General features: G+C 42.7%; 1 protein-coding gene across 11 annotated transcripts in view; it reads right to left on the bottom strand.

Moving 5' to 3' along the window:
- NCALD (neurocalcin delta) overlaps positions 1-18,700 on the bottom strand; it is a 429,327-nt gene that overhangs the window by 7,632 nt on the left and 402,995 nt on the right. For 9 of the 11 annotated variants that reach the window (XM_082434365.1, XM_082434361.1, XM_082434368.1 and 6 more), the window contains one exon: positions 7,002-7,398. In XM_082434365.1, the coding sequence (XP_082290491.1) occupies positions 7,002-7,379 (378 nt within the window). In that variant the 5' untranslated portion in view covers positions 7,380-7,398. Of the gene's footprint in view, positions 1-7,001; positions 7,399-18,700 lie in introns of those variants that run through there. The other 2 variants (XM_082434362.1, XM_082434363.1) reach the window with 2 other exon arrangements.

Raw genomic sequence — 18,700 nt, forward strand, 5'->3', positions numbered from 1 at the left:
CAAAAATACCCATTAAAAAAAACAAAACAAAAATGAAGAAAGTCAGGACCCCCTTATATGAGGATATTTGCAAACGAGGCTTCTGGAACTGGGTAAGAGATGCAATGTCTGAGTATACTGAGGGGTTGAGAAGGAAGTGCGGGCACCTTTAAGACGCTCACATTTCCAGATGGCTCTTTCATAGCACTCAGACTAGATTGTTTTTGTTTGTTTGTTTGTTTTTAATGTGCATCAGCTCACAGAAAGGGATTAGTGGATTATTCACAAAACCAGGTCTATGAACATGGGTGGTACTAGAGCAGTGAGCAAAGAGATGAGGTGACAAGCCCCAGGGGTCCCAATGTAAGTGGGTGACAGCCCTGCAAAACCTCAGTGGGGAATCATCTGTCCCTTTGCCCCTCTCTCATGGCCTCAGCAAGCCAGCATTGATTGTATTAGACCTGGGACTCCACAGTGCAGGGAGAGAAAAGACCCAACTCCAGACAGCAATCTGAAACAAATCGTGTCTTTTATTAACTCCAGTTCCCCACACCCCTCCCCCAAATTTAATGGGATTAAACCATAGAGAGGCCAGGCTACTTCCCTACTTTATTTTTAGCAATGTCAATGAGAGGCCCAGCAGGGACATCCTGTTTTTAATTAAACTTGAAGAGCCCTATTCTTGTCTCTCGGTAAATACAGCGCTATGGGACACCCAGGAACCCAGTTCTGGTTCTGCCCTAGGCAGGCTCAGGACAGCACCACCTGCGGCCAGGGGAATTACCAGCTTCCTCTTGACATATATATATATGTGATTTTTCTTTTTCCCTCTGAATGAACCACCTCTCAGAATGCTGGAAAGGAAGGGCTCATGTCTGAACTGATAAAGGTTGTGGGATTAACTGAGGGCAGGCACAATTCCAAGAGCTAAAGTTCACTCTTCTCTCTGAAGGAAACCAGACTGGCTTTTCACCAGAAGATGTAGGGTCTTCCAACAGGACACCCAAGACCCCATGACAACCCACCAAGGGTAAAAGAAGTTAAGCAGTATAGGGTTGTTCTTAGATTATCGATAAAAGAAAAGCATCCTGCTTAGAAGGGTATTACATACCAGGAAAGGAGGGTAGAGAGAGGCCATGAGAATCTTTCTTGGAAATACTCTTAAAATGGGATCAATATCTATGTATCTAGAACAGCATAAGCACTTTCTTGTTTAGAGCTAGAAGAATACAGTAAGTCAGTAAATCCATAATGTTCTCCCAAAGTGCTGTAGATACTTTCACAGGCAGGGAGAGGATGGGGGGAGAATAAGGGCCCTACCCCCTTTTTCAACCAAAGCATCTCCGTTCTTATATTAGTTTTCACATAAGATTTTACTTGAAACTCATTCTTGCCCAGGCCCCTGCCCCCACTCATGTTTGTTTGTTTGTTTCTTTCTTGGTAAACAGTCCTACCATCCACCATCCTGTAATCAAGTCAAAGACATCTTTAATACGGCTCTACCACCCGTCTCCACATGCAGGCAGTCAAGTAGACCTATCAAATCTGCCTCCTTCATATTTTTCTAAATTTATCATTCTTGCCCATTCCTCAGCCACTGTCTTGTTTCAGGTAAGTGGTGGTACCCATCATTTTTAGATATGGGCAATTACTATTTGTTTCAATCTTATATAAAGTGCTCTGCAAAGGTTGCTTCCAACAGCCCCTTCCAAAGATCCCGTTCACTCTCCTAAAAAGACATCCTGGAGCTGCTGTGGTTTAGGACTTCACACTTTGGGGGGCAGTACCGAGTTTGTTTTTGGAATGTCTGACCGTGAGGTACCAGTGCAGTGTCTTAGTGGAGGTGTCCATTAACAGCTGGACATAGCAGAGGTGAAGACCTGGAGGTACTCTGTTTCTTCATCCATAAAATGGGGCTAATAAGGTTATTGTGAGGATTAAACGAGATAAAGCACATGTACCAGGTTGACTAATGTCCTGCAAAAATTCATGTTCACCCAGAACCTGTGAATGTGACCTTATTTGGAAATAGGGTCTTTGCAGATGTAATCAAGTTAAAATGAGATCATACTGGATTTGGGCAGGCCCTAATCCAATGATGTGTTCGTATAAGAAGAAGGAAATTTGGACACAGTCATACAGGGAAAATGTCACATGATGACAGGAGAGATGCGGGCCCCAAACACCAAGGATCGCCAGCCACCACCAGAAGCTAGGAGACAGGCATGGAGCAGATCCCCCCAGGAGTCTCTGGAAGGAACCAGCCTTGCCCACACCTTGACTTTGGACTTCTGGCCTCTGGAACTGTGATAGAATAAATTTTTGTTGTTTGAAACTGCCCAGTTTATGGTAATTTGTTATAGCAACCCTAGGAAACTAATACAGTGTGGAAAACACATAACACTATGCCTGGCCCATACAAGCACTGAGAAGATGACTTCCCAGAACTAATGAAAGGAAAAGGGGGCTGAGGATGGAACTCTGCTTGGGAATATCCTTGTTTAGGAAACAGGAGAAGACAGAGGAGTCCACAAAGGAGACCTGGAGGGCACAGCCGAGTGGGGGGCCTTTGGGTAGCAGGCACTCACTTGTGTTGCCAGATGCCTAACTTCAACTCTTAAACTATAATGTGGCTTGTCACGATAAGATTAATCCCCTGATAAGAAAGGGATAAGCCAAACACAACTGATAAACACTAAGGTTAGTTCTTAGAGAAAGTCACTAACCTGGGCAACTGCTTTAAAGAATTTTCTCCGGGAGAGAAATCAAAGTTGCATTCTAGAGTAACATCTGTGGTCCACACTCGTAACTGAGAATTAGGCAAGAGTTTGCAGCTGAATTCCCAGGGGCCATATCAAGACGGACCAGAAGCTTTCACCACAACACCACCCGCCCCCAGCCTTTTCTTTCACCATCAGAAGAGCACAGCGTTTCAGGTCTCCAAGGCACATATTACGAGTGACATAGTGTCTACGACACCAATTTAGAAAGATCTTTGGGAGAAAAAAATGCCACTCGGGAAGTGGTTTTGGAAAGAATGTAACCAAGTCTTTCTGGTCCTGATTTTGATCCCTCACGGCACAAATACTCACAAGCTGGTTGTCTAAACTGGTCACAGGTGGTGCTCTTGAGACCAGGTCAGATTAATTTGTGAGTCTGTTTGGTGTTTGTGGACAGTAAACCTTTGCATGGCTAACACCATAGTCTCCCTTCCTCTTCATCTGGTTGCTGTATGGATACATATGCCTTATTCTGATGAGTGAATCAGGAAAAAAAATTCCCATATTGCTAAAAAAAACAAACAAACAAAAATGAAGTCTTCCGTGATGGGCTGCCAGCATAAGCCCAACCTCCTTCCTTTAGTTTTCATTCATTCAAAGGGTGTGAAAATGTAGACTAAGGGCGTTATGAAGTTCACTCTGCCTTATCAAAAGTGCTAATTAACCTTGAATCACAACTAGGAGGGAGAGTCTGATTCCAAGACGACACGTATTTGAACACCAACTACTTTAAAGCAATCATTACCATCCAAGGAACGAATATGCTAACTAGAAATGATCGCAACCTGGTCATTAAAGTGAGTTCCCTGAGAACTGCTAAAGGTAACACTGTGTTAGCCTATATATTCCTTTCCGAAAGTCTCTAGCAGGACTTGAGAACAAGTCCAGACAGCCTGTGCCCCAAAAGTCCCGATGCATGAAGCGTACCTATGGGCTCAGGGCAACAGCTCGGAGTTGGGGAATTCCTGGTGCCAACCACATTCTCTCCTGGAAAGATGATCTTTCTGTTACTTAAATCCCGTAAGCATCAGAGCAGCCCAGAAGTTTTAGCTTATTCCCAGCTGGGATGGTGTTTGGTGGGAAAGACAACAGCTGAAGAAGCCTGGGAACTCCTAAAGTCATCTGCACAAGAATATCTCTTCTGGGAGTTCCACCAATTGGAGGTTTAGCTGGGTTACCTCCCTTTGTTTTGTGAACATACATTTATACGACTAGGTAAACTTAACTTAAAACTTAATGGGAGACTCTATTACTTTGTCCTTTGAATGGGAAATGACCTCCCTTTATTTTGCAGGGAAACATCCTGTCTCAGCTCCAGAAACTTCTATAGAATAATAGTAGTCAACATTTACTGAAGGATCCCCCATGAGAGGCACTGTTCTAGGTACTCTACTTGTAATAACTGTTTAACCCTTACGGTTACTCTTGAGGCAGGTGCTATGATTGGTCCAGTTCACAAATCATGAGAACAATGCACAGAAAGGTTAAATAACTTACCCAAGGAAGAGAAGGAAAAGGAGATTGAAAAAGGAGAGGGGCAAGGTGATATTGACCTGCTTTGCTCAAGACAACCGCTCTCACATGCCAATTCTTCCCTTGACTCCCTCTTCATCTTTGTTTTGGATCCAGGTGATCAATTTTTGTCTAAGCCTGTGATTTTCATTCAATCATAAGAGTAAAGCAACACAGATTATGTACTCCTACCCAATGACAGTCCTGTAGTTAAAACGTTCTTTCAAGGGTCCTAGTTACTCTCTGAGAACAGAAGGGGGTCAGTTTCACTCCTGTTCTTCCTGCATTCTCTCCCTGCGGTCCTGTTGATGGATCCCTAAGTTCATGTTCCCTCGCCCCCAAGATCCCAGAGAGCATCTGAGCACTCGTGGTTCAATGCGCAACGCTACTCACATGCTCGCTGCCCGCTTCCTGAAACACAGGCTGCGCTGGGCTGGGTGTGGGTGTTCAGACCTGCCTCTGGCTGGGCTCAGGGACAGAGAACTGTGTGGGGCAGGAAGGATTCTCCTTCCTCTTGCAGCCGGGGGGCTGAGACTAGGGCCCTCCCCACCCCAGGAGAGGATCTGCCGTTACGGGAGAAACGTCAGAATTGTGATCTGGCTTAAGACTCATGAGAGACGGTTTTGATGCCAATAATAAAATATTGGGCCTAAATCATGTTCCTAAGTTTGTCACTTAAAAAAAACAAACACATGAATGTGAAAATGTTTGTGTAAGACTCTAAAAATAAATCTGCATATGGTTTTGCTTTTCCACCCAGATGTTGATATAGCACAAAATTATTTTTTGGAAGAAGGAACATAACTGCGTTTGGACATATGTGGTAGACTGAATAACGGCCCTCCCAAGATGTGCATGTCCTAATCCCTGAAACCTGTGAATACGTTACCTTACACAGTAAAAGGGACTTTGCAGATGTAATTATGTTACGGATCTTGAGCTAAGGGGGGTTATTCTGAATTATCTGGGTTGTCCTAGTGTACTCACAGGGGTCTTTATGAGTGGAAGGGAGAAGCAGAATGAGATAGCCAGGGGAATGGCAACGTGAGAAGAACTCAACCCACTGTTGCTGGCTTTGAAGTTGGATATAAAGGGCTACTAGCTAAGGAATGTTTCAAAAAGTAGGAAAGGCAAGGAAACAGATGTTCCTCTAAAACCTCCAGACAGAATGCAAGCTGCGGACACCTTGATTTTAGCCCAGTGAAACCGATTTCAGATCTCTGACCTCCAGAACTGTAGGATAATAAATATGTGTTGTTTTAAGCTGCTAAGTTTATGGCCCTTTGTTACAGCAGCAAGAGGAAACCAATACCGTGTATTTCAGTGTTACAGAGTCCACAATAGAATCCTTCCTACCAATGCCAGGAAAAACAAAAGGATTCCAGTCTGTTACCACCAACAATATTCTGTGGATACCAAAATTAAACCATAGGAAGCAACAATAAAGAAGAAAAACTAGAAAATTTATGGAGTTCCACTCTCCATTCATTGACAAGCCTCATTATAAACTTGTTTGGACCCCGATCTTCACCCTGACCACTTACTAGTATTTGCAGGTGAACATCATGAATTTGCATTTTACATTAAATGGCTTGAATTTCTGAGTCTTGGAGGGACAGAAGTTCAGCAAGGAATTTATGTGCTGACACTTGTAATCAAGCTGCAGTTTCACTTACTTTAACAAATAGAGCCTTAATTTGTGTATGATTCTGCTGGCCCACAGCCTGCCTCCATCTTATCACTTTCTAACAGGTATTTTCCCAGACACCTAAAAGACAGTGCCGCCTCTGAAGCGATTGTAGCATCTGCAAATATGCACTCTCCTAAATACTGCAGACCAGCTAGAACCAAACAGTGAGAATCCCCACAAAGGCACACAGCTTCTTGGGACAGTGACAAAGCCTGAGTGTGGACTTCCAAAGAAGAGGGGGTGGTGAAAGGAAAAACGACCCCTTTTCCTGTTCTGTTTGGGAAGTTTACTCTGGGTGAGTGATTTGGGGAAATAAAATGGAGTGCTTCCTATTAAAATGATGGAGGCCTTGATTCTGCACTGTTCGTATCTCTGATGAGATAGAAGCTAGATTAGAGATCCCTACTTTTATTCAAGTGTCTAATAAAGTTGGAAATTAGTGATGGCAGTGATGATGAGCTTTTCTATAAGGCTGGCGCTGTGCTAATAAGCATTGAACACGGAGATTCAGTCTAATCTTAAAACAATCCCACAGCAGTGGGCACTGCTGATAGTTCCATTTTACAGATAAGGACACTGAGGCTCGCCTGGGTTAAAGTCACAGAGGTAGTGACTGAAAGAGGCAGGATTTGAACCCAGGTCAGAGTTTGATGATTAAACATCACTCCAGGCTCTAGGTCCAGGCAGGCCATTGCACTGAGTAGATGGAGTGGCCACAGTGAGCATGACCAGCTGAAGAGTGCAGGTCCCTCTGTAGGGAGGAGTCACCAAAAAGCCCCAGGGCACCTATGCCAGGCAAGAACGTGGGCCCAGTGTGGCCAGAGCTCCTGAGTTTCCAAGAGATGCTAGCCAATCTGCATGTTTATGTGTAATCTCCCTGTTTTGTATATGGGTTCCACATTTTCAAAGACACTGGCTAGGCCAAATCAGTGCCCAGGCGGACCACCAGTTTGCAATCTCTCCACTAAGCTATACTGTGGACTTCCCAATTCTTACTGTGACTCACACTCTTCTCTTTGTAAAGGGCAAGGTCCACGTACCTGCACAATCTCGAGCATTTCTGCCTTGCTGATGTAGCCATTTCCATCCAGGTCATACATGCTGAAGGCCCATTTCAGCTTCTGCTCCAGCTTCCCCCTTGACGTTACGCTCAGGGCTATGATAAATTCTCTAAAGTCTATTGTCCCATCTCCGTTGGCATCGAAGGTGCGAAAGACGTGCTCTGCAAATTTGGAAGCATCCCCATAAGGGAAAAAGTTCCCGTAAATTTTCTTAAACTCCTCCATTGACAAATGTCCACTGGGGCAGTCTCTCAAGAAGCCTTTATACCATTCCTGGATCTCGTGCTCTGTAAAATCTGTGCTTTCCAGCAAGTCCTGCATGACCTCTGGGCGCAGCTTGCTGTTCTGTTTCCCCATCTTGGCAGCAAGAATTCAGCTGCAGATAAAAAAGAATACAGTATATATAGTTTTTTAAACCTGTTCTTTAGAGGCACATTTTACAATCTGTGATTGTTCCTTTGGGAAAAAGAAATAAACTGTTAGTCCAATAACATTGTCTAGGGTTTTCCAACATTGTGGTCAGCGAAACAAAATGTTGAAAGATGGGCAGGCAGAAGATGCACAGCAGAACTATCACGGACCAGAAAACTGATACTTCTTCTACACAGAGCCACCCTAAAAACAGGAGATTTATAATGAAAAAGAGAGAGAAAGAAAGAGAGAGAGAGAGAATTAATTGGTTACTTAGTTCTGCCTTATCTATTTGCAAGAGGTTAAGCCTGGCTTTAAAAAGACTGGGGTTCTAACACCCAATCCAAGTATTAGCAGGGAGAATTAAAAGAAAGGAACAAAAGAGAGCGAGCAAAAGAGATAATTTAGCACGTTTTAGACAACTGCAAATAAAGTGCTTGGGTACCTTCTGAATATTATAAACACAGACATGAGTAAGGAAAACAGAAACCCATCTAATTCCATTAAATGCCACCAAGCTTGGTCAGTTATTTAAATCCACAAAGTCAAATCACTGTCAACATTGGGCTAGATGGTAAAGATGATGTTTCATAAAGTTGTTTATGTCCTATGATTGTGGCTTATGAAATGGGCCAAATTTTCCTTTTTAAAATACAAATAACTTCATATTTTCTTATCATAATAGTAGCACATCCATAGTAAAATAGTTAAACAACACAGTGATGCATAAAGACAAAGTTAGCATCATTTCAAATCTTAACACTTAAGAGATAACCACTGCCAGCATTTTGGTGTGTGTCCTTCTAGCTTTTTTGTATGCGCCCTTAACTAAATATGCTATTAATAAATGTTTTAATATATTTACATTTAATATATTTACATTTTAATACATTTACATTTCAAAAAACAAGAATATGTACCCTATGTTACATATTTTAAAACTTGATATAATGTGGGGAATAAAGGCAACTTTTATTAGATGGGGAAAAAACCTGTAATTATCATCTTCCCATTCACAGAGCTATTCAACACTAACCGAGTGCCATATACCAGGCATGTTTCTAGCGCTGTGAATGCAAAGAGTGAGATGTGTCCCCTCCTCCTTAAGGGGTACCCAGTTGTGTATGTATGGAGGTGGTAGTGGCAGTAAGAGGACAACACAATAAAAATTCAAAACATGGTATCAGGGGAATGGACACGGTGCAGTGAGAGTACATAGAAAGGACACTCAAGCCAAAAGGGGACATGGGTGCTATCAGGGAAGCCTTCTTGGAGGAGGTGATATCTGAGCTTAGTTCCCATGTCCAAAGTCTTATGATTTAAACATGGTTAAGATAAATCCCTTTTAATAAAGGGGCTCTGCACTTATATTTTACATTTTTCTTATATTGGAAACATAGAATATATAAAAGATAACACACCCCCATTTTAATAATGAGTCCCAGTTTCTTTGAGATTTTCACTTTGTGGTGTTTGTTTATGTCTGCCTCCCTCCCACTGCAGGGTGAGCTCCTTGAGACGGAGTCTTGTTGAAGTTACTTTGTCTCTCTAGGGCCCATCACAAATAACATTGGGTGAGTTAATGAATGAAGAAATGACTGATAGACAGATAAATAATTACAACATGGAAATATGGAATAACCTTCTTGGAAAAGGAGTCTTTCTGCCCCAGAGATGAGGCCCTGGCTTTCATACGGTTATTTGAGACACTAAAGGTATTTGGTAGTTAAGACTTGGTCTTGGGGTCTCTTCTGCCCGCTAATTTTATTGAGATCTAATTGTCATAGAGCATCGCATAAGTTTGAGGTATATGACATAAGACCTGATATATGTATATACTGGGAAATGCTCACCACTGTAAGTCTAGTTAACATCTATCACCTCACATAGCTACAGAATTCGTTTCTTCTGATGAGAACTTTTAAGATCTACTCTCTTAGTAACTTTTAAATATACAACACAATATTGTTAACTATAGTCACCACGCTGTACGTTGCGTCCCCAGAACTTATGTATCTTACACTGTAACTGGAAGTTTGTACTTGCTGACCACCTTCACTCAATTCCCCCTCCCCCCGCCTTGGGATCTCTTAGATTGAATTGCCTGTGTACCTATTGCCCCACTAAAAATAAACTTCTTGAGGGCAGGGTTTGCATCTCACACTGCTCAAATTCTTTATTATATCCACAGTTCAGGAAATGACAAACATCTTTATTAGTTGCCAAGTTGATTGCTTTTGTTTTCTGAGTTCTCACTGAAGGCAGAACCGGCCCACTCTGGCTCTGAGGCAGGCATCCCCCAAGGGTAGCGTGACAGAGCTTCCTCCCTAGTAGCAGGACCAACAGTTGCCCTAAGAACTTATTTACTTTCAAAGGTGCCCCTTTATGCAGAATCAGGCAAATACCATTTTATGCAAGAGCAAAATTAAACTACAACTCCAGGCAGAGCACAAACAGAATTTATAAATTGAACCTTTCAATAACTTTCACTTCCCTCTTGTGTCCCTTTTATTTTTTTCTCCTGGAGAAAAAAAAGCAAAGTTGGAGAGGCTGGTTTGTATTAGAATTTTAAAACTGTCATTTAGTTGCTAAGTTGGCAATTTGCCTGAGGCAAGAATTCAGAAACATGAGGTAATACATAATACATGGATTTACAGAGCTCTGAAACATTTTATGGAATTTACAAGTAATTTTGAGTTTTCCTTTTGGTGAGTTCTTTAGAGGATAGCCCTTTGGTGTGGTATTCAATCAAATGACTGTTAGAATACTTTGGTTCCGTGCAAATTACGGAGTGCAAGGCCTTGGGAAAAAAATGCCACTTTGATATTTAAATCCACTCTCTTAAAGAATGATTTGTTTCCCAGGATATATAAAAAACTGTTTCTTCAAAACCGAACTTAAGTTCCCTTCCCAACATTTAAAAAGTGCTTCTCATTTATTAGATGTTTTTGCCCTAGAAACAAATTGCCTTAACATTTTGGCTAAGACTCCCACTGAGACTGATCTGTGTGCAGCTATTTTTCCGGTAAACAGTAATTAAACCACATTTACAAATTCATTAGCACAGACAGGCCATAACACAAACAAAGCAGAAGAGCATGGAATAAGCTATCTGGGAAGCGGGTGTTTGCAATTTAGTCCAGAACTTGTTTCTGTAGATAACTACAAACACTTATACTAAGTATGATGTCTGAACTTGAGAAAACCATCTGGACTTGGTTAGGCTGTATGACAGAAATCTCCGGGGACACAGGATAGCATTTCATTCTTTGAGGGAGGAAGGGAAAGATAGAAAAATGCCTGACAATACCTTTTTTATTTTGGAAGACAGGAATTTTTGCTGTTTGAGTTGAAGAGGGGGAAAAAAATAACATTAAGGGAAATGCTACATTAATTAGCAGTCAAGAAAACAAATCATCTGGAGACAGAAGCTGCACCTCAGGTCACGTCCATTTAATCACTCCATATTTGGTCATTAAAACATTTATTTTGTGCCAGTAGAACATAATGAGGAAAATTCAGGCCATGGAATAAAAATGCTTTTGGGTTCAAAGCCTGGCTTTACCATTGACTAGCTCTCAGGTAATTCACTTAGTTTCTTGGTGCACCTCAGTCTTCTCATCTGTGACATGAGTTCAGTTGTACAAGTTCATGTCTCACTGATTCTATGTGAGAATTAAACGAGACAGTCATGTATGTAAAGCTCTGGCATTGAGTCAAGGCCAGATGCTATGGTCAGTGAAAACTGCATCTTATTCTTGATGGCATTTCATACGTTATTCTATTGAACCTTCACAGCAACCCTGAGTGATGGCAGGGTAGCTTTTGCCATTTTATAAGCGAAAGAAAGGAAGGAAGGAAGGAAACTCTGAGAGGCAAAGTGACTTGTCTCCAGTTACACAGCTTTTGAATGCGAGAGCCAAATGGGAAGCTTGATTTGCATGCGGCTGTCTACTGCTTTTTTTTTTACTATGCCCTACTAGCTTCACAGACAAGCACATATAGAAATTAAGACAATAGTTCCATACAAAGTCAGAAAGAAGTAGTTAGAGGGAAGAGATGACCTCCTATTAGAACTCACCCATTCTACAAGTATGGGCTAAGTGTCTACCAGGAGGGAGGCATGGCTCAGGACACTGGGAATTCAGCAGCGAACAAACAGGCAAAGCTCCTGTTCTCATGCAGCTTACAGCCTAGTGGCAAGAGACAGACAATAAATAAGATAAGGGAAATGTTAGAAGGAGATGTGCCATGGAGAAAAGTAAGGTGAGTGGGGAATGCCAGGAATGGGTGGGTGGGTGTTGACCTTTTAAATAAAAAGCCAGGGAAGGCCCCTTTAAGAAAGTGACGTTTGTAAAAGACCAGAGAGGCAAGGAGGTAGCCATGGAGATGACTGAGAGAAAACCATTCCAGGCCGAGACAACAGCAGATGAGAAGGGTCTACACGGGGAATATGCTTAGCACGCTCAAGGACAGGGCTGGAGCAAGGGTGCGAGGAAAGGAAGGAGATGAGATGAGAAGAGTCATGAGGACCAGACGATGTGGGACCAGGAAGTAACTGGCTTGTACTCTGAGTAAGAGGCAGCCACTGCAGGATTTTTAGCAGGGAAGTGATAGGAGTGATTTATATTCTAACAGGATCCCTCTGGCTGCTGTGTTGAGAGAAAGCTGAAGCAGGGTAAGAGCAGCGGTGAGAAGACCAGTTAGGAGGCCACCGCAGTGACCCAGGCAAGAGACGACAGCGGGTGGAGCCAGGGTAGCAGTGGAGGATGCGAGACTTAGTGGGATTCTGGACACAGCTTGAAGGTACAGTCAACAGGATTAGTTGACGGTTCAGCTGTAGGGTGTGAAAAAAAAGACAACAGCAAGGATGAAGTTGACACTTACGGAAATAAGAAAAATGCAGGAGAAGCAGGGCTTTGGGGTGAGGCAGGGGGCATGGGTATCAGTGCTAAGTTAGTTGTGCATGTGTTAATTCTGATATGCTTATCATACATTTGATTGGAGATGTTGAGCAGGTAGCTGGATGTGTCTAAAGTTAGAGAAAGAGGTCCAGGGAGGCAATATAAATTTGGGAGTCATCAGTATACAGATAGTCTTCAGAGCAAAAGACAGGCTGAGAATGCCAAGGAAGTGAATGTGGATGGAAAAGAGAAGGGGATAAGGACTGAGCCCTCCGTCGCCCTGCCGTTTAGAATCTGAAAGCGGAGAAGGAACCAGCCAGGGAGGATGACAAGGACGGGCAGCGAGGGGGTAGGAAGACACAGAGACTGAAAATGTGCCCCCTCTGGCATTGTGTCCTTCATGCCAGCTCGAGGGGGCACACGGAAGTGCTCAAAGCAGCGGCACGGTGAGGACTGAGGCTCTTGGTTTCCTCTCTGAATCCTGTGCTCACTCCCCCACCCCAGCCTCTCCCGTCTCCGTAAAGGACATCAGCTTCCACCCAGCTGTTCACTCCAAACGCCTGGGACTCACTTATGATTCCTTGAACTTTTGTTCCATCAGCAGGTGCTGTCTAAACTTGTCTCTGTCTCTAAAATTGGTCTCAGATACACTCATTCTCACCATCTCCACTGTCATACCTCAGTCTGAACCATCATCGCCTCCTTCCTGAATGTCTACAACGCCCTCCTTGCTGGCTTCTCACTCTTGACTCTTGTCCTCCTTCCCTCTACCTGGCCCCGATCTGCTCTCCACTCCGCTCCCCAGAATGACCTTTAAAAAACACAAAACAGACCAGGTCACTCCTCTGCTTAAAGCTCTATATAGGGTTCCTAACACACTGAGAAGAAAATCCAGATTCCCTCCTTTGGCCCACAAGGCTCTGTGGAAGCTGGCCCTGGCCATCCCTGACTTCTTCTCAGCCCCCCTGCCCACGTACCCTGGCCTGCTGCATGCTCCAGCTTTTACCTCTTAAGGGCTTTTGCTTCAGGGCGTTGAAGAATACTTTTAAATAGCAATTGGGTCCTCAACCCTTTAGTTTAAATACCCTGTAAGATCTACCTACCTATCTATCTATCTACTATAAAATATATATAACATATATCATATACAATATATATTAATTTTTGCTGAATCTCAACTGCATTTCATTAAATGAAATACACACATATTCTATTAAACCTCAGCATTCTGTTATTCAGTAGTTTAATCTGAGATGGGCAATGTGAAATTTCCCAACTTATTTTGGGTCACATCCGGTCGCCCAGTGTCCAAAAAATAAATCTGGGGTTAATAATGACCAGGGATGAAAAAGGAAAAATATACAAGACACCAAACCACCAACAAAGAACATGCACAGGAATCTAAACTATGAAGTTTACTTTCCATCTAAAAAGAACTAAAAAAGGAATAGCTCCTAAAAATGATGCCACAGGGAAAGGAAATGGTGAGTAGGGAACAACCTTTTGGAATGCACGTGCTCCCTTCTTTATAATTTGTATCTGTGGATTGGAAAGAGCTGCAGCATTTCATTTCTGTGATTCCCCATAAGGTTCTAAAACTCTGTGAGTTAATTCTTTAATGCCCAGAGTTAGATTTTCCAGGAAAAAATCCATAACTTACCCTGGACAGCCTGGTCAACCTCAGAGGAAGTCTCAATGCAAAGTGCACTGAGGTCTCCTAAAATGGAATAGACAAGAAGCTAGCAGCTAAAGTCACGTTTAGCTGCAACAAGGAACACAGAGCCCACAGTGGTTTCCGAAAGAGGCCGGGTTAATTAAAACATTTGCCTGTTTGGAACATGTAGCCTTGTCCTCTAAGAGTTGCTTTGAAATTTCAACCAATGGAATGTCTAAATTATGAAAACATAACTGAAAAAAGGTTCCTAAAATGTAAGGAAGAAAGTGATAAAAGTTATAGGTTAATGGGAGGAAGCATTCATTTACCATCACTGGGACATCAGATGTTTTAGTCATCTGAATTTTACAGGCGGCTAAAATCCAGCAAATTCATTTCAAGGTCAGTTGTCCTTAATTCTCACTGAAAAAAGAATGACTAAATAAAAACCCGAAGAGCACAGTTTCAGAAATTTCTCTTCAATGGAACTTTCCTCTCAGTGGAAGTCTGAAAGGAGACCATGTATATAAACTGGCATATTTACATATAGTGGGGAAATTAGGAAATGAAACACAGTGGTGCAGAGAGGGGAAAAAAATTAAAATATTACAGAGGGAGAACTGAAGTTATGTAATAATCTCACTAACTTAGTTGCCTTGACCGAAGAATGTTCTCTCCTCCAGCCTCTGGTAAGATGAGCTCATATAAGGGAGCAAAATATGCTCCCTACATCCTCATGTGGACCACAAAATGGCTTTGCTGGAACTGCTTGAACTATGTCACAAAGCCACTGCTTGCAGGGAGGCCTTCTTCCCAGTGAGGACGGGGTATTCGGACCCACATCTCCCGACTGAGGGGTCATACCTGTTCTCCTGGGTCACACCCCTGCACTCACTCCCCCTGCAGAGAGGTGATGGGGTTTGAGGTGAGAACTTAACTGGTACAAAATAGACGGCGAGCAGGAGGCTCTCTAGAAGCAGATCCACCCTGCCTTCTGCCTTCCGCAGGCTCTGAGGTAAAGCCCGGGAAACCCATCTGGTCTTCCCAGCGTGAGCAGGGCTTTCGGTCTCTGAAATATCTGGGCCCTTGTTCTATAGAGCCTGAAGTTCAGACTGAGAGGGCCTGGCCTTGGGCTCTTCTCCAAGTTTTATTTTCCATAAAAAATAAAGTACAACCCATATTACTGCCAATAAAACATATATTTCTGATAGACTCTGAATAGAACGTTATCCAACAACAACCCTTTCTCCTTTGTTTCCCAAAATGGAAACAATCATTTTTAGTTTTGCTGACTGCCAAAGTGCTACATTATTATTATAAAAAATGTAAGTAATAAAGGGATATCAAAACTAGAATGTGGACACCCTCGCTCTGATCCAGTAGTACTCCATAAGAAATAACCACTATTGTTTTATATATGCATATATATGTGCATATATATCATATTAGACATTTAAATGCACATATATGAAATGTGTACAGTCTAACCATAAACGGGATCATTTTCACTTGAAAGTATATTGTGGGCACTCTTCCATGTTATACATATGGATGTATCTCATTTTTCAAATTGCTGAATTTTGATTGATTGACTGATTGATTCAACAGACAGTATTGAGCACTGACCTTGGGCCAAGCATTGAATTGGGTAGCTGATAGAATAATTAGTGACATGAGGCTTACAGCCCATTGCATGACATTGATTTCACTAAACCCCCTTGATGGCAATTTCGGTTGATTCCACTTTTCTTTCATTCCCTTGGCATCTACCTTAGTCATGGTTCCTGGATTCCTTCAGCAGTATTTATTACAAACATGTTCTTGATGTCTTTGACAAGTACCATGATCTCTAGACTCTCCCTTATAAATTCTCCAACAAGCCATTTTCCTCTAGAGCCTTTATATGCTAACCGTGCATTTTGTAAGAGTTTATAAACCAGCTAGGATTAGAACTGAATTAGAATTGAAATTGGACTTGGAATTGCACCCCACCCCCTCTGCCTGTGTCACAGGCACACACACGCAAATTTGGCATTAGCTATTTCTAGTACCTAGGAGGCCATGTCCACCCTGTCACTACTGTCACCACATGAATGCCCCCTGTCTCATTTCAGCCTGAAGAGCTATTTTACCCAAACAGCACTCTAAATCCTGTGGCTTAATACTCAGCTCCTGACTTTTCATGCCCACTCCTTTCCCCCCACTTCAAGTCTAACTAATGGTTGACTCCCACGCCCCACCCACTCCTAGATTGCCGGCAATTGGAGGTGAACTTACATTGCATGCTTAAAGTGCCCTTAAGTAAGTGGCTTTGAGTAAATGGACAGGGGTCATACTAAACTACATGCAGAAACTACAAAGCTGATCCAAAGAAAGAAATTGTTGGAGTGCCTGAAGTCAAGGTCTTCAGATGAAGTGCACGTGTCCCCTTGCCATCAGTGTACCTGGCCATCAGGCCACTGCCTCAGAGCTGCCTGTCTGGGCCACCTCGTGGCAGATGCCAGGTCAGGGCCAGCTGCAGGGAGGGAAAGAGAGCGAAGCTCTGAGGGCCCTCAACCATTCTTCAGGGCTGCCACAGGCTAAGACCCTACCTTGGCTGACTTCCATGGAATTCCTATTTTGATAAATTTCTGCTTAGCTAAATATACTAAATATTCTCTTATTTATTTATTTATTTGGCCATGCTGTGCAGCATGTGGGATCTTAGTTCCCCGAGCAGGGATCGAACCCACGCCCCCTGCAGTGGAAGCGCGGAGTCCTAACCACTGGACCGCCAGGGAAGTCCAATATTCTCTTATTTAAAAGACAGGAAGTACTACTTTGGGTTTTGATAAAACCATAAAGCAGAAGAGTGAGCCGTCACGGACTCAGGAGGGCAAATAGATCAGCTATGGGGATCCAGGCCTCATCATGTAATTAGCAGCCAGAGGTACACGAGGAGCTCAAGTCTCCATTTTTAGACATTCTCCAGGGGCCACAAATGCATTTAGCTAATTGATACAAGCCCCTCCATGGAGTCTAAGAATAGTTTATAATTCTTTTTTATTTATTCAGCAAGCATGTGTTTAACATCTACTGTTTCCTGGCTTAAAATGAATATTCCTACAAAAATAGCATCCTATGTAAGATAGGGAAAGGAAGGGAGGGAGTCTGGTATTCTGGTTGCAGCTCAGAGTATTTTCATTAATATTTTATTTTTACAGTTTTTGCAATTTTGTTGGTGAGAGGGATATTATATCTTGGTTTTGCTCCACGGGGTTTAGAGGGGCTTAAGAAGCTAACCATCATGACAAATTCATGCAGCTCGTGGTCCCAGGGGAGTAGCGTGAGAACCACCTTCCCACTCTCAGCCCTTCCACATCTCTGGCTGGATCACTTCTGGTATTCGAATGCTTCTGTTGGAAGGTGGTGATCAATCAATCTCTATCCTGGCCAATGTGGCTAAAATATTAACGTTTGTCCATCAAACTTACGTACAAGTCGGAAGTACAATAATTGGTGAGAAGGAGAGACTATGAAGTAACTTCTTTTAACCTCTTGCGCCTTTTGTGTCCTCCAGCAAGGCGTGTGGAAAGAGAATTGGACTTGGTAGCAAAGGAACTGAATTAAAGTCCTTATTATAATACAGTGTTATATGACCTTGGGAAAGTCATTTGACCTCTCTAAGGGTCTCATTCTTCTACAGTAAAATAGACGTACTAACACCTCTCTCATGGGGCTGTTTGGTGAGAAAACAGGAAATGAGAAAAAGGAATCCTGATGAGTGAGGGGAAACTCAGTATTGTGTCTGGCATCTAGCAGGTGCTCAGTAAACATTGACTCTTAATCTGAATGAGATAAGGATTCAGTTTGGTGGGTTGCTTACAAAGATGAGCCCTCCAGAGTCATCCCCCTTTTTCCATGAAGAATTAGAACAAGAGCAAGAATGTGACATGAGAGAAAGAAAGAGAACCACTGTTAGCTTCCTGCCTGACTCCCCCCTTGGATCACTTGCCAGATGTGAAAGACATTTGTGGGTTTGCACCCAGAGAGGACTCCTGCCAGACCCCTGGCTGAATGTTTTCCCTGCATAGAAGGCATTATTTTAACCAGAAATTAAGCAAAGAGGTCCCATTGGAGAAGCAGCAGATGGACAGCAGGACACTGTTTCTTTCTCTGGTCTTCCCTCCTGAGGCTGGGAAGTGGGGCTGGGGCAGAATCAGAGCAGGCTCAGAGAAGTCCCATGGCGAATCGGCCTTCCAGCAATGGGATGGTCCTACTGCTCTAAGGAGGACTTACAACCCGTTCTCAGGATCTGGCTGGACAAGAATGCTATTTTCAGAACAAACTGGATACAAATTGGTACCACTAACAAACATAGGGTATCAATGACTCACCAAATCAGTTCTTCTCTACCTGGGGTAAGAAATGATTCTCCGTTGTTTTATTACTTTTTTTAACCGTCTTTTCTAAGATCAGAGGTGAAAAAGAGGAATAAACTGGTTTAAAGAAAACTCCATTTATCATTAGGGGGAAAAAACAGCCATAGGAAAATCCTTGTCTCACAACTTATTTCCAATTACTGCTGCCATTTCTTAATGCAGACCTTCATCATCTCCCACCTGAATTCAGAAATATTAACTGCTCTCCAGGCTTAAGACTCTGCATCTGATCATGTCATGTTATTTCTCAAAAATCTTCCATGTTCCCTACTGATGACAGATTAAAGG

This window comes from Balaenoptera physalus (assembly GCF_965194825.1).
Source record: "Balaenoptera physalus genome assembly, chromosome: 17".
Classification (NCBI taxonomy): domain Eukaryota; kingdom Metazoa; phylum Chordata; class Mammalia; order Artiodactyla; family Balaenopteridae; genus Balaenoptera; species Balaenoptera physalus.